At 39.0% G+C, this 18,195-nt stretch overlaps 1 protein-coding gene across 12 annotated transcripts in view; it reads left to right on the top strand.

Moving 5' to 3' along the window:
- Nucleotides 1–18,195, top strand: part of Ralgapb (Ral GTPase activating protein non-catalytic subunit beta) — a 90,789-nt gene that overhangs the window by 32,393 nt on the left and 40,201 nt on the right. For 2 of the 12 annotated variants that reach the window (XM_036183182.1, XM_036183183.1), the window contains exons 10-20: nucleotides 907–942; nucleotides 2,141–2,342; nucleotides 4,744–4,911; nucleotides 5,377–5,491; nucleotides 6,115–6,262; nucleotides 7,632–7,696; nucleotides 10,243–10,372; nucleotides 11,156–11,164; nucleotides 11,827–11,960; nucleotides 14,058–14,099; nucleotides 15,784–15,966. In XM_036183182.1, coding sequence (XP_036039075.1) covers nucleotides 907–942; nucleotides 2,141–2,342; nucleotides 4,744–4,911; nucleotides 5,377–5,491; nucleotides 6,115–6,262; nucleotides 7,632–7,696; nucleotides 10,243–10,372; nucleotides 11,156–11,164; nucleotides 11,827–11,960; nucleotides 14,058–14,099; nucleotides 15,784–15,966 — 1,232 coding nt within the window. The remainder of the gene's footprint in view (nucleotides 1–906; nucleotides 943–2,140; nucleotides 2,343–4,743; nucleotides 4,912–5,376; nucleotides 5,492–6,114; nucleotides 6,263–7,631; nucleotides 7,697–10,242; nucleotides 10,373–11,155; nucleotides 11,165–11,826; nucleotides 11,961–14,057; nucleotides 14,100–15,783; nucleotides 15,967–18,195) is intronic. The other 10 variants (XM_036183185.1, XM_036183186.1, XM_036183184.1 and 7 more) reach the window with 10 other exon arrangements.

Genomic DNA, 18,195 nt, shown 5'->3' with positions numbered 1-18,195 from the left:
TTCTGAACCATGTTTACTAATTTATATGGTATTGTCCAGAGTGAGTCAGACTGTTATTTATTTATTTATTTTTGGTAAGGTATAATTCTTAAAACGCAACCTAACTGTTGAGTGTGGAGCTGTTGGCTTTGTAATCTCTTGAGTCTAGCATGGCTCAATCTGCTGCTTTCTGCTGGGCTTGTATAATGAGAATCTAGAGATTTCTGTCTCTGGGGAGTTTGTAACAGCGTTGTTTCCTCATTGCACTAGAAGATAGAACCAGAATTCAAATGGCGAGTGAGTAACATCTCACTCTCCCTTCATTCTTAGCCTTCTGCCTGGTGGAAGAAGGAGAGACACTCCTGTCTATGTCCAGACTTGCTAAAGGCTGTTACATTACACAGGACATTTGAGGTGTCCAAATAGTTAAAGTGAATTTAGAGTGCTCTTGGGTGCCAGTCTTGAAGTCTTGGATGGGAGGTGGAGGGGTTCGGATATTTTCTAAGTACTGGCTGCCATCAGGGAATTCTGCCATGCAGTTCACCTTTACCTCAAATATTTGCTTCTTTGAACTTGTTAGCTTTCAATTTACCTGATGCACTATGCTTTATAAAAGTAACATTGAGCTGGGAAGGGTTAATGAACTAAAAACTTTAGTGCACGTTATGGGCAGTTCAAAACCTCAGTTCTTTGTAGCTGTGTAATTTTCTTTGTTCATTGTTTCGCATGATACAAAATCATAATTTTGGACCTGAATGCACAATTTCCTATGCTTTTGAACTAGCTTGTGGTATCATAAAACTTTAAATCTAACTTTTAAAAAGCTAAAAAGCTTCTTAATTTATTGTAAAATTTCACCATCTTTAAAGTATTTTATAATTACTGCTGTCCTTTGATTTGTTTCCATTTATTTCTATTATCTTGCAGCATCTTTTATCCAAATTCTTCTTTCTTATAAATCTTGTAAGTAGGAACCAGAAGCTTCTCCTTAATTGCAGTCATGTTTTTATTTTTTCCATAATTCCATTAAAATTTTTGATTGTCATTGTCTATTGTAGTTTTTGCACTTGGGAAGAAAAATATTTTTTCTGTGTTTTGAATGGGGAAGATTGTTGGCAAAAGCAAATTAATCTGCCTGAATCAATCCCATTATTTCTGTATACTAGTCTGGTCATGTCATGAATTCCAGGACTTTGCACTAACTGTGTTTTGGCTTTTTTTTCTTTTCTTTTCTTTTCTTTTTTTTTAAGCTTTAAGCTTATTTTTATACAGATTTAGTGTTTGATTTGTATGCATTCTGCATGTAGTGTTTTCCAAATGTATTATTGCTGGATAGCTTATTCAGGACTAAAATGGCTCATGGGAAGTTGCATAAAGATTTATGCTTGACTCTGCATCTATTAAGCCTCCTATCATTACAAAACAATTTAAACATTTTATGTAGAGTAATAAAAGATTTCAGAATGATCTGTGTGCTATGAAATCTTTTGTTAAAAGCAACTTTCGAAGGGCTACTGTTTTGGTGACAACGAATGACCATGATCCTCCTTACCAACCCAGTTTCCTGACTTATCAGCCTCAAGTTTGCTGCTGTCTGTGGTTGTTAAAACTCATTCTCATTTGCTTGGTTGGGCAGCTCTTTGGTGTGTGTTGGGGGTGGGGGAGTGGGAATGCCCTCTCTTCCTCCTTTACTCAGTTCTCATCCTTACCCTCCGTATTCAAACTGGCATATAGTTGCCCTCTTAATTACTTTGTCCATTTGGGTTAATTGTATAAATTGTAATTGTTACTCTTCTTAATGTTAAGCATCATTCTACAGAAGGAGGAAAAAACAGAAAAGAAATAATAGAAAAGGCAAATTCTGTATATATCTGTATTCAGATGTATACAATTGTAGTTTTCTGACTAGAAACTCAATGAAAAAATCCTTTTTGTAGAATCTGTTAAGTTGACAATGCTATTATAAATTGTTACCCATTTCAAAGAAGATGCCAGAGAGCCCTTTTAAAAAAATTAAGACATAGTTGCTAAACAAAAGCATTATTGAATTCTATTGAAGTAGTTATGTAATGACACTAGTATTTGATCTTTGTGTCCAGGGTCCCATGAGCCTATTTGGCATTTTGACAAAAGTAATAAAATGCTCCTTTTCTCTCCCCAGCCATTGCAACACAAGCTAGCATGGAGTTTCGACGAAAAGGGTCCCAAATGTCCACAGACACCATGGTTTCCAATCCTGTGTTTGATGCAAGTGAATTTCCTGATAACTATGAAGCAGGAAGAGCTGAGGCTTGTGGGACATTATGTAGAATTTTTTGTAGCAAGAAGACTGGAGAAGAGATTCTGCCAGCTTATTTATCCAGGTTTTAGAATTTTTTGTTTATTTTTGCATTTATATCATTTGATGGTGAAACACTATTGTGGCATGGCTTGATAGGCTAATTCAATAAGCTATTACTGGTCTGAAGTGCCTGCCAGTGTCTTTATATAATTGAAACTTGCTTGAATTCTTCCATTTTATCTGCCTCATCAGATCTGGTAAAGACTTCTAAGGTTCTATTCTAGAACTATTACTTACTCTATCATTTATAAATTCTGGAGAGATTGGAAGCACCACAATAGTTTGTTAATAGACTTTTGGCACAACATTAGGTTCTGTATACAGTCCAAAAATAGTCAGCCATGAATCTTTAAGGAGTTTAGTGACTGGTGAATAGGTTCATACAAAAATAACAGTGATTCAGTAGGAGCCAGAAGTTGGCAGGGGAGAGACACAGATAAATGATTTTGAGTGTTTGGAGGAAGTAGCAGCTCAGACTTGGCCTAGAGGGCTCAGTAAAGAGTTCTGCATATTATTAGATGTTTGTGCTGGATTTAGAAAGGTTGGATAGTGTTTATTAGACTTTTGGAGGTTGGGTAGGATTGTCTTTTCCAAATCTCTGGCTTCCACCGTCTGTGAGTGGCTCTGTTGTCCATTTAGCTGCTTAGGCATCATTAGCCTCTGCTTACTCTAGGTTGAGTTGATTATTCAACTCCTGCCTTGTAGCATTTGACTCTCTTATTTCTCTCTCCACTCTGTTCTCACCATGGCACTTCAGATTTTTGTTATTCTTCCTAAATTTATAATTTTTGATTCTGCTTTGGTCTTCTCCACTACTTACTTACACAGCGGCTTAAGTAAGGTTACACTCAAGTAGAACATTAAGGTACCTGTACTGCTCAGAAAAGATTAGGTAAATTGACTTCCAGCAGAGGGAACCACATCTGAAACATAAGGCATAGAAAAACATGGTGTGTACTGGTCAGAACAACCTTGACCATGGGCTCTTATCTTTAAATCTGGTTTGAGTCAGTGAATAAATTACAAGATGCTAGTGATACTTAACAGAGTCTAAGATCACGTAGTACAACAAAGACTAGAAAAAGTAGGAACCAGGGACTGGAAAGTGTTGAGGGACCAGAGCAGTTTGTGCTTCCTGTGCCGCTTGTCTCCTCAGAGTGCTTCACTCTTCTCTGTAGATCCTTTTCCTTATACTACAGTGTGAGTCTAAGTTCCTAGTTGTCATAGCCTTGGTCTAAGACTGGTGGGGTCAGTTAATATCTCTGAAATCATGTGAGATTCTTGGGAAAGAAGATCTGATTAACTAGGCGTCTATCTCTGCTCTAGCAGCATTTATCTGTGAGGGAAGGTCACATAGGGTGCTTGAGCTTACTGCTCACGAGGAGGACCTGTTTCTCTGAGGGAGAACTTGGGCTGGAGAGATATCTCGAATTATATCAGTAGCAATAAAGGAGAAAGCTATGGGCTGGAGAGATGGCTCAGAGGTTAAGAACACTGGCTGTTCTTCTAGAGGTCCTGAGTTCAATTCCCAGCACTCACAAGATGACTCATGACCATCTACAATGAGATCTGCTACCCTCTTCTGGCCTGCGGGCAGAACACTCACTGTATACATAATAAATAAGTCTTAAAAAAAAGGAGAAAGCTATGAACATGAGCTTTCTGTCTCGTCCAGAAGACTGGGTGAGGGGTCATGGGACAAACTAAGCAGATCTGTGAGAGGACAAGCGATGCATTTAAGTTTCAGTCTTGCATTTCAAGGGCTTGTGGGATATTTATCCAGAACTGCACGCTAAGTTTCCTGTTTTTAGTTGAATTCTATGCATGTACAGATTTAAATGAGTTGAATAGGCCCCAGAGTTTCGCAGAGAAGAAAGTAGTATCTAGTGGTAAGAAGATACAGAAGTGCAGTTGCTCTTAATGCTTAGTGACTCGGTTCAGGCTTGTAGGGTCAGGAAGATATGTGCAGGTAGATTCCTCGAAGGACTCTGCACAGTTTTCATATTATGATGAATACAGAGTTTAGTTAGTGTGGTTCCTTTCTCTCACTAACCCCTCAGAAGCAGTGGATGGAGGAAGGAAAAGATACAAACTCTCCTCTGTTTCCTAGGATTGTGAATGCTGCAAAAATTTATTGCTTTAGAATTCACCAATTTATTGATAAGTAACCAGACATTTGCTTTGTTATGGGTGCCTCATTTGCAGGCACTTGTAATTTGTTTTACAAAAATTTAAAACTTTAAAAAAGTGTAATAGATACAGATCTATGATTCTGAATTGTTGAATCCTAGTAGTACCTTTAAAGTCTATATACTAGAGTGAAGAGTGGACAGAGGCTCTTCAGATCACTATATAGAAAATATTAATAATTCTGGAAATATTTGATCAGCAGTTTGTTGAAAATTTTTTTCTTGCTTTCCTAGATTTTACATGCTTTTAATTCAAGGTTTGCAGATAAATGATTATGTGTGCCATCCTGTCTTGGCCAGCGTTATTCTAAACTCCCCTCCTTTGTTCTGCTGTGACTTGAAAGGGATTGATGTTGTGGTTCCTTACTTTATTTCAGCTCTTGAAACCATTTTGCCTGACAGGTAAGCTGTCATTTTCTACTACATGTTAGTTGTCTAGTTTGACTTGGTCTGTTGTACTTCCTCTGGTTTGCTAATTTATCCCATCTAGTTGTTTTCACAGTCCAGTGGGACCCAGGCTACATTAAATTGAGTAGAGAGCATCCAAACCCTCCCAATCCCTGAATGCCTTCAGTTCTGATATGACCATGGGCTTACTGGATCCTTTCTGGCTTGGTCTAGATGGGTCAGAAAAAACCCAGTCTGAGATCCTACTGTTATAATGTAGGCCTTACATTGTCAGTCAAATTCTAGCCTAATTCAGTAATTGTATAACATAGATGTTCTCATATATACAAGTAATAGTGTAACATAGAAGTCCTCATATATGCTTGGGTTGTGGAAAAAAAATGGCATAGTATATATGTGGCAGTAGGTAAAAATACTCTTTAGCTTAAAAATTACTAATAACTTTTTATTTTTTGGCAGAGAACTCTCAAAATTCAAAAGCTATGTAAATCCAACAGAATTGAGAAGATCCTCCATTAATATCCTGCTTTCTTTGTTGCCCCTCCCTCATCATTTTGGCACAGTCAGATCTGAGGTAATGTTTCTTTAAATATACTCCTCCCCCCTTTTTTCATGATGCACAGTCTTGCTAGGACGCCCAGTTTGGTTGCAAACTTGAAACCCTTTTGTCTCGGCATCCTGCCAACCTTTATTAACATTTTTTTGGTATTCTATATATTGTCTTTGTATGCTAATTTAAGTCAAATTGCACTTTTAACAAAATGGAACAGGGGCTTTAGAAAAGTGACTTTTTAGCCCTACGTGGCCACACAGGCCTTTAATCCCAGCACTTGGAGGCAGAGGCAGATGGAGCTTTGTGGGTTTGAAGCTAGCCAGGGCTATACAGTGAGACCCTGCCTCACATTACATAAATAAATGAATATTTTAAAATACACATTTCATTGGATAAGTACATATTCCTAATAGATTAATGAAGTTTTCCTGTTTGGGTATTTCTTCTTTTGGAAGTGCCAACATGCCTTGACTTAACTGTTCATGTGTCTATAGCTAATGACATCTGATTACAGGTGTTGACTGGGAGTTACAATTAGACTGGAAGCTTTGATCATTAGCCTCTTCACCTTCTGTCCCCTCCTGCTGTTTCTAAATGGGCGTCATGTACAAGAGCTGATGTGAAGTATTTGTTTTTTTCTCCAGGTGGTCCTAGAAGGAAAGTTTAGTAATGATGACAGCTCTTCTTATGATAAACCAATAACTTTTTTGTCCTTGAAGTTGAGACTTGTGAATATACTAATAGGTGCCTTGCAAACAGAAACGGACCCTAACAACACCCAAATGATACTAGGTTTGTGTTCAGTTTGTTTGTTTGCTTGCTTGTTTTTTTGCTAAGTGAAACCCAGGTACTGATGACCACAGGCATGCTGGGGACACAAGTGAGAGGAGCCTAAGCCTGATGCAACTCTTAGGATTCTGACAGAAGTAGAGGGTTTTTGTTTTTATTTTTTGCTTTTTATAGAAAGAGATTTAAGGGGATCTGGCAAGATAGCTCAGTGGTTAAAGATGCTTGCCACCAAGACCTGAGTTTGATCTGCAGGTCCTACATGGTGAAAGGAGAAAAATGGTTCTTTCTAGCTGTCCTTTGACCTCCACACAATGAGATGGTATGCACATAGCCCTTCTCTCCCCCAAATAAGTAAATAAATAAATAAATGTAGTAAGCAATTAAAAAAAAAAGACTTAAGGAGATGAGATGAGGGATAGAAAGCATTTAGTTGTCTTGTTTATGGTCCCCCTCCCCACCCCTTTGTCTTAGCTTTCTTCCCTCTCTTTCCTTTTTCCTTCTAGTAGTTGGGGTGAGTGCTTAGGAAGTCTGGTGTGGTACGTAGGCAGTGAGAAGGTGGACTCAGTAGTGATTGTGAATTGTTTAGTTTGGCAAGGAGCTGAAGGAACAGGTTTTATCTAAATCATACACCTTTTTGTGTTAGTGCTCATGTGGTTGTAGAAGCAGGAAAAAAGCCAAGGAGGAAAACTGGATGCAAGAGAATTGAGCCATGTAAATTCAGTACTTGGGAAGTGCATATAGATTTTGCATGTTAGAAGAATATTTTAAACCAGAGAGGGGAAAAAAAATGTTCACATGGATGGCATTGTCAGAAATAAAAGAACGTAAAAAGTTTAATCCAGTGCATTTAGGGGAGAGGGAATGCTTTGGAGTTGGTCAGCAAGATGGTTCATTAGGTTAAAAGTTCTTGTCTTGCAAGAACTGATGACCTGTGCTTCATTCCCAGATCCTACTTTGGAAGGAAAGAACTGATTCCTCAAAGTTGTCATTTAACATCTACATACACTGTGGCGTGCATATGCATGCACCTCCCACCCATTAAAAAATAAAATCTTTGAAGGCATATGGGAATTTGGGGACTTATAAAGCATTATCTTTTTTTTTTTAACCCATTAATATATTTATTCATAACCTTCAGAGAATTTCAGGAATGCTTTGCCAAAATTTCTCCTTTCTTTTTTTAGGGGGAGGGAAGAGACACAGTGTCTTGTATAGCCCAAGTGTTTTTAGCTGATAGCAGCCTTCCTGCCTCAGGCCTCCGAGTGCTAGGGTTATGTGTATGACCATTCCTGGCTCCAAATATTTGCTCTGACTGAGCTATTGACTGTAATTACATGTCATGTAAACTGCCTTGTTTGTTTTGTTATTGCAGGAGCAATGTTAAATATTGTTCAGGATTCTGCACTTTTAGAAGCCATTGGTTGCCAAATGGAGATGGTAAGAAGCTTATATAATGTCATAGAATATCTGCTTCTGATTTTATCTAAATCATACTCAACAGTGCTAGAATTGAACCTAAGGCCTCACACATGCTAACCAAACTACCTCTGAGCTGTATCCTCAACCCATTGTTTTTATTTTTTGAGGCAGTCTCTCATGTAGCCCAGGCAAGTCTCAAATTGTGTATTTAGCTGAAGATGACCTTAAACTCTTGGTCCTTCTGTCTCCACAGGTGTGCACCACCACACCTGTTTTTTTTTTTTTTTTTTTCCATTTTTCTTTATTAAGAAATTTTCTATTCACTCTACATACCACCCACAGATCCCACTTCCTCCCTCCTCCCACCCCCAAGCCCTCCCTCCCAAGCCACCCCACATCCCCACATCCCCACATCTCCCAAATCAAGGTCTCCCATGGGGAGTCAGCAGAGCCCGGCACACTGAGCCTAGGCAGGTCTAAGCCCCTTCCCACCGCACCAAGGCTGCGCAAGGCATCACACCACAGGCACTGGATTCCCAAAAGCCTGCCCAGGCACCAGGGATGGATCCTGACCCCTCTGCCTGGGTGCCCTCCAAACAGTTCAAGCCAAACAACCGTCTTCTGTATCCAGAGGGCCTAGTCCCGTCAGTCCCATGGGGGCTCCACAGCCACCAGTCTACAGTTCATGGACTTCCACTAGCCACACCTGGTTTTTAAAGGTGTTTTGTTTATAAATTTCAGCTTATAGACTCAGAAGGGTCCTATTTTAAAACATCACACATTTTGAGATTTCTGCTTGTTCAGTACCTCATCAGGTCCTGGGGTAATCCTGCATGAAAAAAACCCAAAACAACCTGGGATTGTTTTGTCTGAATATTCTAGGAAAGGCCTTCCTAGTTCCTGCTATCCCTAACAGATACAGGACTACCTGTAAGATCTGCTGTCTTTACAGTAGTTCCTGTAGACAGAAGTGTACAGCTGCTCAAAGCACTATTACTTAAAATCTCCCAAGAGATGGACAGTGTCTCTTGCTTCTTCCTTCTAGATATGTGATCATTATACTTGGGGTAGGTTGAGGTATGGGGAAGTAATAAGGTATAATGGGGTGAGCTGGATAAATGAAAAAATTATTTTTTTTAAAAAAAGATTTATTTATTTGTTGTGTATACCGTGTTCTGTCTGCATGTATCCCTGCAGGCCAGAAGAGGGAGCCAGATCTCATTATAGATGGTTGTGAGCCACCATATGGGTGCTGGGAATTGAACTCAGGACCTCTAGAAGAATAGCCAGTGTTCTTATCCTCTGAGCCATCTCTCCAGCCCATGAAAAAATTATTCAGGAAATTCATTAATGTTCTAGTAGATGGATACAGCAGGTTCTGTTTATATGGGGAAAGTTGCAAGAAATCTTTAAAAAATGGGTTTATTTGCTCTTATGTGTATGGGAATTTATACTAACTAGTTATTTTATTGTTTGTACTCTATGGTACAACTACATTTAAAAGTTGCTGGTGTGTGTGTGTGTGTGTGTGTGTGTGTGTGTGTGTGTGTGTGGTATGTCCGTCCGTCCGTCCAAATGGGTATAGGTGGATGTGACCTTGGAGGATGTCAGGTATTCTGCACTATTGCTTTGCCTTATTGCCTTATGACAGCATCTTGTGGTGATCCTGGAGCTAAACTGGCAGCTAACAAGCCCAGTGATGCTCCTGTTTCCCCCCTGCACAGTGCTGTCATTATAGATTATAGGCATGTAGGTGGCCATGACTGGCTTTTTACATAGGTCTGGGGATTTGAACTGAGGTTATTATGCTTGTATAGCGAGTGCTCTTACCCATTGAGCTGTCTCCCTTACCCTTCCTTCCCTCTGGCATTTTTTTTTTATTTTAATTTTTGTTTTTTAAATTTTTTTAAGTAGGTTCTGTCGATCAAACTGATCTTCATGCTTGAGTGGTAAACACTTTATTGACTGAGATAATCTCCCAGCCCCATGTTGTCTTATTATATTCCTGTTCTGAGGTTTTTCTCCAGAGGCACTTCAAGTATTTTCTTTAGTGACTCAGAGTTATTAACTAGTGAACTGTAGTGTATGTAAAGGGCTCTTAGGTGGCCCTTTGAAAAACAGCATGGGAGACCCCAGTACAGATACCTGTAGTTATCAAACCTGTACACCGGTTTAACAGATGGCATTAGAGCAACAACCCCACAGTGATTCTAACCTCTTGTCTGTTTCTCTATGTATCACCTTGTGCTAGCTAGCCTGTTAGGTTTGCATTACTGGGATGAACCTAGGGCCTCATGCTTGTGAGGCAAATGCTGTACTCCTGAGCCGCAGCCCCAACTCTTCACAGTTTTTGTTTGTTTTGATTTTTCAAAATGGTTTCTCCGTGTATCCTTGGTTGTCCTAAAACTTGATTTGTAGACCAGGATGGCCTTGAACTCAGAGAACCATCTGCCTCTGCTTCCCAAGTGCTGGGATTAAAGGCATGCACCAGCAACACTTGGCTATCTAACCAATTTTTAATAACTTATTTTTATACTTGTAAACTGTTCATTTCATTTGACTAGGGTGGTGGAGAAAACAACCTGAAGAGTCATAGTCGCACTAACAGTGGCATTAGTTCAGCAAGTGGAGGAAGCACAGAACCTACGACGCCTGATAGTGAGAGACCTGCTCAAGCTCTCCTAAGGGATTACGGTGAGCTGTGTTTAAAATAGTCTGTTAGCAGTACCCGTGTATTAATCCTCTATTTACTAAATAAACAAAATTAAAACTTTCCAAGAATCGAAAACAAAAATAAAAAATAAAAGTTTTATCTACTTAGGTATAATTGACAGAAGATGTTAGTTTAAAAAAAAAAAAAACTAAGGAAAAAGTATTGTTATGATTTCTTGTAGCTCATTTTGGAGTTTGTTAGATCTTACAGATGTGTATGATGAGAGGTCATGAGGTGTTTGAGTTCTGTACCAGGTGCTGGTGATTACAGGCTCACATAAAAGTGAGCACTTTATAATGTTTTTTATGCACAAATGCTGATAGTGATTGAATCTGTGTTTATTCCTTGAGATTAGAATATCTGATTCCCTAGATGTGAGCCTAACTTTGTAATCATCTGGGGAATCCATGAGCCGTGTTCATGAGGCATGCTTTCTTAATTGAATTTATGATACATTACCTGTCAACATGTCAAATACATAGAGTCATTATGTGGCTATTCAGTACATTTAAATTGTCACTCCTTGTGTAGATTTAGGAATTCTCTAGGTTGAACTGATTCTTGTTTCTAAGCCATTTTAAAACTAAAGCTATTTCGTGTTACCGCATGTGTCGTATATTAGTGTTTGAACTGATTGTTCCAACAGTGAGCTCTGCTTGTTATGTCATAGTTTTTACTAAAAGATCCAGATTTGTGTCAGTGTCGCATGGCTGTCTCTTTAATGATCCTTCCTTTTTCTGTTGTCACTGCCCTCTTTCTGATAGGATCCACAGGTATAATGCCCCCTTAATTACAATTTAATTTGTCCTCCTTTAATTTCTTGGAACTCACTCCTAACTAAGTAATAATTACTTTAAATATAAAATTGAAGTGCAAGTAAAAACAGTGACTTGGTTATTTAACCTTTTTAAAGGTATTAAAATAGTGGTTAAGAGTTAAATGTAAACATGGGTTTTGAAAAGGCATTGCATGTGCTTTTTACTGGTTTAAACCCTATCATTTCAAGAGATGCTTTAAGGTAATTCCTAGCATCTGAGGAGGCTATCAGGATGAATTCTTGCCTCTGTAAAACTCTAAGGAAATACTTGGTTGCCTTTTCACTGTTCTTTTTGAAAATTAAACTCTACAAGTTATGCATTTAGAAATTAAAGACACCATTTTTCATTATAAGGATGGTACTGAAACTGCCAAGTCCATAGTTTTCTTTGTCAGAGTGTGGACTGGGAGCTAGAAGCTGGTCCAGCCCCATGTGTGCCTTGCACACCATCAGTCAGGCCTGGTGCTCAGGCTGGTGGGTGGGGAGCATAGCTCCGTGTGGGTGCCCATTGTGCTCACTGTGGCTGCTGTGGTCTGTGCCTGGTGGAATGCTGTGCTTCTGTTACTAATGCTTAGTTGTTTTCCCTCCCTGTGGATGTGGCATTGGGTTATATCCTAGCTCTTAATACAGATTCAGCTGCTGGGCTCCTGATTCGCAGCATTCATCTCGTCACCCAAAGACTCAACTCTCAGTGGCGGCAAGACATGAGCATATCCCTGGCTGCTCTAGAACTCCTCTCTGGCCTGGCAAAGGTGAGGACTGTCCCATAGTTTAGTTCAGCAGGCTTGTGTCATGCCTTTTTTTTTTTTGTATTTTGACACCCACCCCCTTTGTGTAGGTATTTTAGGATTGTCAGTACATGTGCATATTTTACATCCAGAGTATATAAAATCGAGCCTCCAAGTGAAATTTTGCAAAATGAAAAATAGGTGCAAAGGATGTTTGTACAGAAAACATTTCAGTACTGATGACTCTTTGCACATGATGGTGTAGTTATTGCTTTTATAAAGAGCATTTATCATAAGTATTTCTGTGATTACTATTTTCTGTTATCAGTATTAAGCAAAAATTGACTATATATTCATATTTCTCTCACAGTTATTTCAGTTTTGTGGAACCTTAGAAATGGGGTTCACTTGCACTTAAGCCTCAGTCTCTCTCTGAAATTCATGTAACATAAACTAACCATTTTAAAGCAGGTGCTTGAGTGACTGTTAGTACATTTGCAGTGTACTGCAACCTACCATCTCCATTTCTAAATGTTTTTGTCACCTCGGAGGGAAATCCCTGAGACTCACAGCAGTTGCTTTCTTGCCCACTTTCCCGGCCACCACCTCCTCTGACACCCACTGATCTTCATTTTGTTTCTTTGGCTCTACCTACGCAGGATCATTCACTGAAAGGGATCAGTAGGAAAATCATGTAATGTGTGTCATTTTTTGAGTTTCAGCCCTTTTTTTGGATTGCACAGCACCATCCTGAGTAATTATCACTGTTTGCCTGCTCATTAATTGAGAGGTGTTTAGACTCTTCCTAGTAGAGCTGCTGTGGGTGTATGGGAACATGTATTTATTTGGAATATCAGTTTTCAGTTTTTTGGGTATGGACTAAGGAGTGAAATTCTTGGGTTTATGGTAATTCTGTTTAGCTTTTGAAGAACTGCAGATTGTTTTCCACAACTACTGAGTTCTTTTTCGTTCCTTTCATCAACATACAAGGATTCCAATTTTTCCATATCCTCACTAGCATCTGAGTACTTTTTACTATTAAAATGGAAAAGATTATTTTCCATATACCACTTGGTATTGTGAGGATCAGATGAGATGAAAATATAAAATACATTGTGCTCATATAGTGGTACTCATCACAGAAGTGGTAGTGTCTGAGATAAAGCATAGGCCTTTACTTCAAAGTTGTTTTACAAACTGTGAGAGACAAAATAGACAAGAAAACTTAGTGTGTTTTGAACACTACTTGGAACTTAACTCAAAAATCCCCAAATGTAATAGATATGTGAGGAGCAATTGCTGATTTAAACATTAGAATAGCCATTCATGAGACATGGTAAACCATACAGAGAGCAAGGTGCTGTTCCCTGTGACTTGTGATCTATTTTCAGTTTAAGATGCAGTTAGCTTGGATGGAGCACTGCTCTGGACCTGGGTTATCATATATAATACCTGATTCCATGACTCTCTGTAAAGATAAAGTGATTAAAACAGTCTGGTATTAGAACAGGGTTGAATAAATAGATCAGTGTTCTATAATTGAGACTTCATGACCACACTTATGTGGCTGTCTGTTTGGCTTTTTTTTTTTTTTTTTTTTTTTTTTTTTTGGTTTTTCTATGTACCTTTGCACCTTTCCTTGAACTCACTCTGTAGTCCAGGCTGGCCTTGAACTCACAGAGATCTGCCTGGCTCTGCCTCCCGAGTGTTGGGATTAAAGGCGTGTGCCACCACTGCCCAGCTCCGGCTGTCTGGTTTTTGACAAAGGTACAAAGATAACTGCAAGGAGAAGGGTAGTCTTTTTGACTAGTGGTACTGGTAGAAAACTTGGTTTCATAGCTGTTTTGTATATGGTAGGTACAAAAATCAGCTAAAAATGGATTGTAGACTTAAATGTAAAAATGTATTAGTTACTTGTCTCATGCTGTGACAAAATGCCCTGACAAAAGCAGCTTCAGGATAGAAGGATTTATTTTGGCTCACAGTTCAAGGGTACAGTCTGCTATGGTGGGGATGTCAAGGTGGCAGGAGTTGGAAGCAGCTAGTCACATTGAGTCTGCAGTCAGGAAGAAGAGAGCAGATGAATGCTTGTGCTCAGCTGGCTTCCTCCTTTTTATGCAGTCCAGGACCCAAACCCAGGGAATAGTGCCACTCTCCTTTAAGGTGAGTTTTCCTACCTCACTATCATTAGTTGTTAGGGAAATGTAATTAGATTCACATTGAAATACTATTATATACGCAATAGAATGGCTAAAATTGAGGACTAGAAGCATAGCTTAGGGTAAGAGTGCTTTCTGTGCAAGCAAGAGGACCTAAATTCATATTCCCAGCACCCATTTAAAAAGCCAGGAACGACCACATGGACCTCAGAGTGGCAGTGGAAATAGGCAGACTCCAGGAGTTCCTAGCCTGTCAGCTTAGCTGAAACAAGAAGCTTTAGGTCATGTGAGAGACCCCATCTAGGGAATAATGTAGAAAGCAATAGAACTGTGGGTTGAGACCCCTTTGAGGGCTGAATGACCCTTTCACAGGGGTCGCCTGAGACCATCAGCAAACACAGATATTTACTTTCCTATTCATAACAGTAGCAAAATTATAGTTATGAAGTAGCAACAAAAAATAATTTTATTGAGTCACCACAACGTAAGGAGCTGTATTAATGGGTTGTAACATTAGGAAGGTTGAGAGACACTGTGTTAGAAAGGCACCCAGCCGTCCTCCTGTGGCCTCCGCATGCACACAAATGCATGTACCCATAGAAACATGTATGTATATGCATACACCACACACACACACACACACACACACACACACACACACACACACACACGAAAGAAAGAAAGAAAGAAACAAACAAACAAACACAGGCTAAATTTAAAAAGACTTGACCATGTCAAATGTTGATCAGGATATAGGGAAACTAACTGTTAATGAGAATGTTAATTGTAATAACCATTTTGGAAAACAATTTGGCAGATCCTTAAAAATTTAATAATACATGTATCTAATGACCCTGTCATTCCAGTCCCAATATATAAGAGAGCATACATCTAGTCAATGATGTGAATATTCATAGCAACTATATTTGTAATATCCACAGGATGGAAATAACCCAGATGTCCATTAACAGGTTACTGGGTAGAAAAATTGTTCTGTATTCATATACTGGAATACACTCAATACAAAGTAAAAAAAATTACAAAAAGTAGATACATCTGGAAGTAATTATGCTAAATAGAAGCTAGCTAAATACCTTTCCCCAAAATAGATATTATAGAACTTACTGTATTTTAGGAAATATAGTTTGATCTACTATATAGCAGATAAGCAGCAACTCACAAAAGGGAATAAGAGGGATGGGAGGAGGCTTACAGAGGTGCATGAGGACATTTGGGGGTGATGCTTATATTTATTATCTGATTGTAGTGACAGTTCTTGGAGGTTACATACTTTGAACATGTGTAACTTACTGTGATAGATAATTGAGCCTTCTAAGCTGTTCTAGACTTTGTTCAGAGCAAAAACCATCACTATGAGGTTGTGTTTGGGACTTTAAAACACACACATGTTCCTTTGCTGGCTATTCCTGCACATTTTACAATGTGAGTAAGTGCATCCAAGAGCTTTAGGTTTTAAGGTGTGAACAACCATGCTAAAGTACTGTTTTAGGATTTGAGAATGCCGCTTTTTTGTAGTTTATCTGTAATATTCTGTTCCTGTATATAAATAATATTTAAAAACAAGGCCTCTTGTGTATCACATTATCCGATAGGCTCAGTTGCAGGGCAAATGCTTGGTGTAATGGTTCCTAACTAACTGGTTTTGTTCCTTAAATGGACATGCTTAGGTGAAGGTGATGGTTGACTTGGGAGACCGAAAGCGTGCCATCAGTTCTGTGTGCAGTTATATTGTATACCAGTGCAGTCGGCCAGCTCCTCTTCATTCCCGGGATCTGCACTCCATGATAGTGGCAGCATTTCAGTGTCTCTGTGTCTGGCTGACAGAGCACCCTGATATGCTGGATGAAAAGGTGAGCTTATTCAGTCTTGAAACACCAAGTAGGAATAAAATGGTTTGTTGAGAAAATACCTTTTAAAAGAGAATATCTGAATTTAAGTACAGTGTCATATACTTTGAATGTGCTTGTTTGATTTCAGTAGGACACTTTCTCTTTTGAGCATAACTTGAAAACTATCATAATGCTTAGATTTATTTCCAAACAATCTCACAGAGAAATGCTTTATGAAAGAAAAGACCTTGCCTAATTTTTCTGAAACAGCAAGACTTCTTTTATAAAAAATATTCTCATTAATTCTTGTAAAAATTCAAAGTGTATTTTGAACATACTCAACCTCTTACCAAGATCTACCCTGACTTCCTTACCTACCCAATTCTGAGATTTTTTTCCCCTCTCTCTTTTGTCCCTATATTGAGTCCAGTTTGTATTTCCTAGCTACTATGGGAAGTGGGTCCTGCCCTGGAGTACAGTCACCTACCACTGATCATGTCATTGCGGAAAGTTGGTTCTATCTCTCCCAGTGGTTATCATATATGATCACACATGCCAATAGCTCCCCAGCTAGTGATAGTATTTTTGCCTATTTCCACACCTCAGTGCTGGAGTTTTGATTGAGCAAGCTCAAGCCTTTTGTATGTGTTCACAGTTGCTGTAAGCCCATATGTACAACTGCTGGATCTAGAAAAGTCTTTTTTTTTTTTTTTTTTTTTGATAGGATGGCAGACTGGAGATAGCTATTAAAGCTACTTGGTTTCCTGTTATCAAACAAAGAAGGGCACTTAATTGTGAATCTGCAAAGGGAGGGTACAGCTTAGCTGTAAACATTGCTTTTATTGAAACATTGTATTTCTCACTGGTTTCTGCACTTTCAAATGGATACAGGTATCTAGTCTGTTTTCTCTGCCACTGTACCTCACAGGGAAGCAGGCATATGAGCTCAGTGACAGCGAGCTTCCCAAGGTCACTGGCTATTTAGAAAGATAGAGATCTTTGTAAGTAATATTGTTGATGCGAGTTATTTTCATTGTAGCTTTTAAAGTTATGATATCAAAATTGTTTATAGGACTAGACTTGTAGCCAAGTTTAATACAATGCTTGCTTAGCATTTCTGAAGTGCTCATTTTGATCCCTAGCACTACATTAATCAGCGGCTATGATGGTGCCTATTTGTAATTCCAGGTACTTGGGAGGTAGAAGTAAGAGCAGAAGGTCAAGGTCATCCCTGGCTACATAATGATTTAGAGACCAGCCTGGGCCATAGGAAAATCTGTTACACAAAATAGTGGTTTTTTTGGTTTTTTTGTTTGTTTGTTTGTTTGTTTGTTTTTTTGAGACAGGGTTTCTCTGTTGAGCTTTGTGCCTTTCCTGGAACTCACTTTGGAGACCAGGCTGGCCTTGAACTCACAGAGATCCGCTTGCCTCTGCCTCCCAAGTGCTGGGATTACAGGTGTGCACTGTCACCACCCGGCTTTTTTTTTTTTTAAGATTTATTTATTTATTATGTATACAGAAGAGGGCGCCAGATCTCATTTACAGATGGTTGTGAGCCACCCTGTGGTTGCTGGGAATTGAACTCTGGACCTCTGGAAGAGCAGACAGTGCTCTTAACCCCTGAGCCATCTCTCCAGCCCCACAAAATAGTTTTAAATATAAATTATTTTAAGATGTCAATTGTTGGGGATGGTGGCACTTGCTTGCAATTCTAGCACTTAAGAAAAAGAGATAGACCCGGTGGTGGTAACGCACATCTTTAATCCCAGCACCTGGGAGGCAGAGGCAGGTAGATCTCTCTGAGTTCGAAGCTAGCCTGGTCTACAGAGCTAGTACCAGGACAGCTAGGGCTGTTGCACAAAGAAACCCTGTCTTCAAAAACCAAAACCAAAAACAAAAACAAAAAAGAAAAAAAGAAAAAAAAAAAGAAAAGAAAAGAAGAAGAAGCAGAGGTCTTGGGTTCAGTGTCAGCTTTGTCTACATAGTGAGTTTGAGGTCAGCCTGAGCTCCATAGTGAGATCCTGCCTCAAAAAAATAATTAATTAACCTCTTTGATATATTAGGTAATCTGATGTGTCTTAAACCATCTGGGTTTGGCGAAATTACTTCTAAATCTATTTTACTTATTAGCCTTTCAGGGTTTGTGACAATCCATGGCAATTTTCTGAGCTCTGTAACTGATCAAATTAAAACCTGTCTTTAGTCTCCTTCTGAACACACAAATTTAGTTCTTTTGATGGAGGCTTAAGT

The sequence above is a fragment of the Onychomys torridus genome, chromosome 4, assembly GCF_903995425.1.
Source record: "Onychomys torridus chromosome 4, mOncTor1.1, whole genome shotgun sequence".
NCBI classification, from domain to species: domain Eukaryota; kingdom Metazoa; phylum Chordata; class Mammalia; order Rodentia; family Cricetidae; genus Onychomys; species Onychomys torridus.
This window is presented reverse-complemented; position numbering and strand designations above follow the sequence as displayed.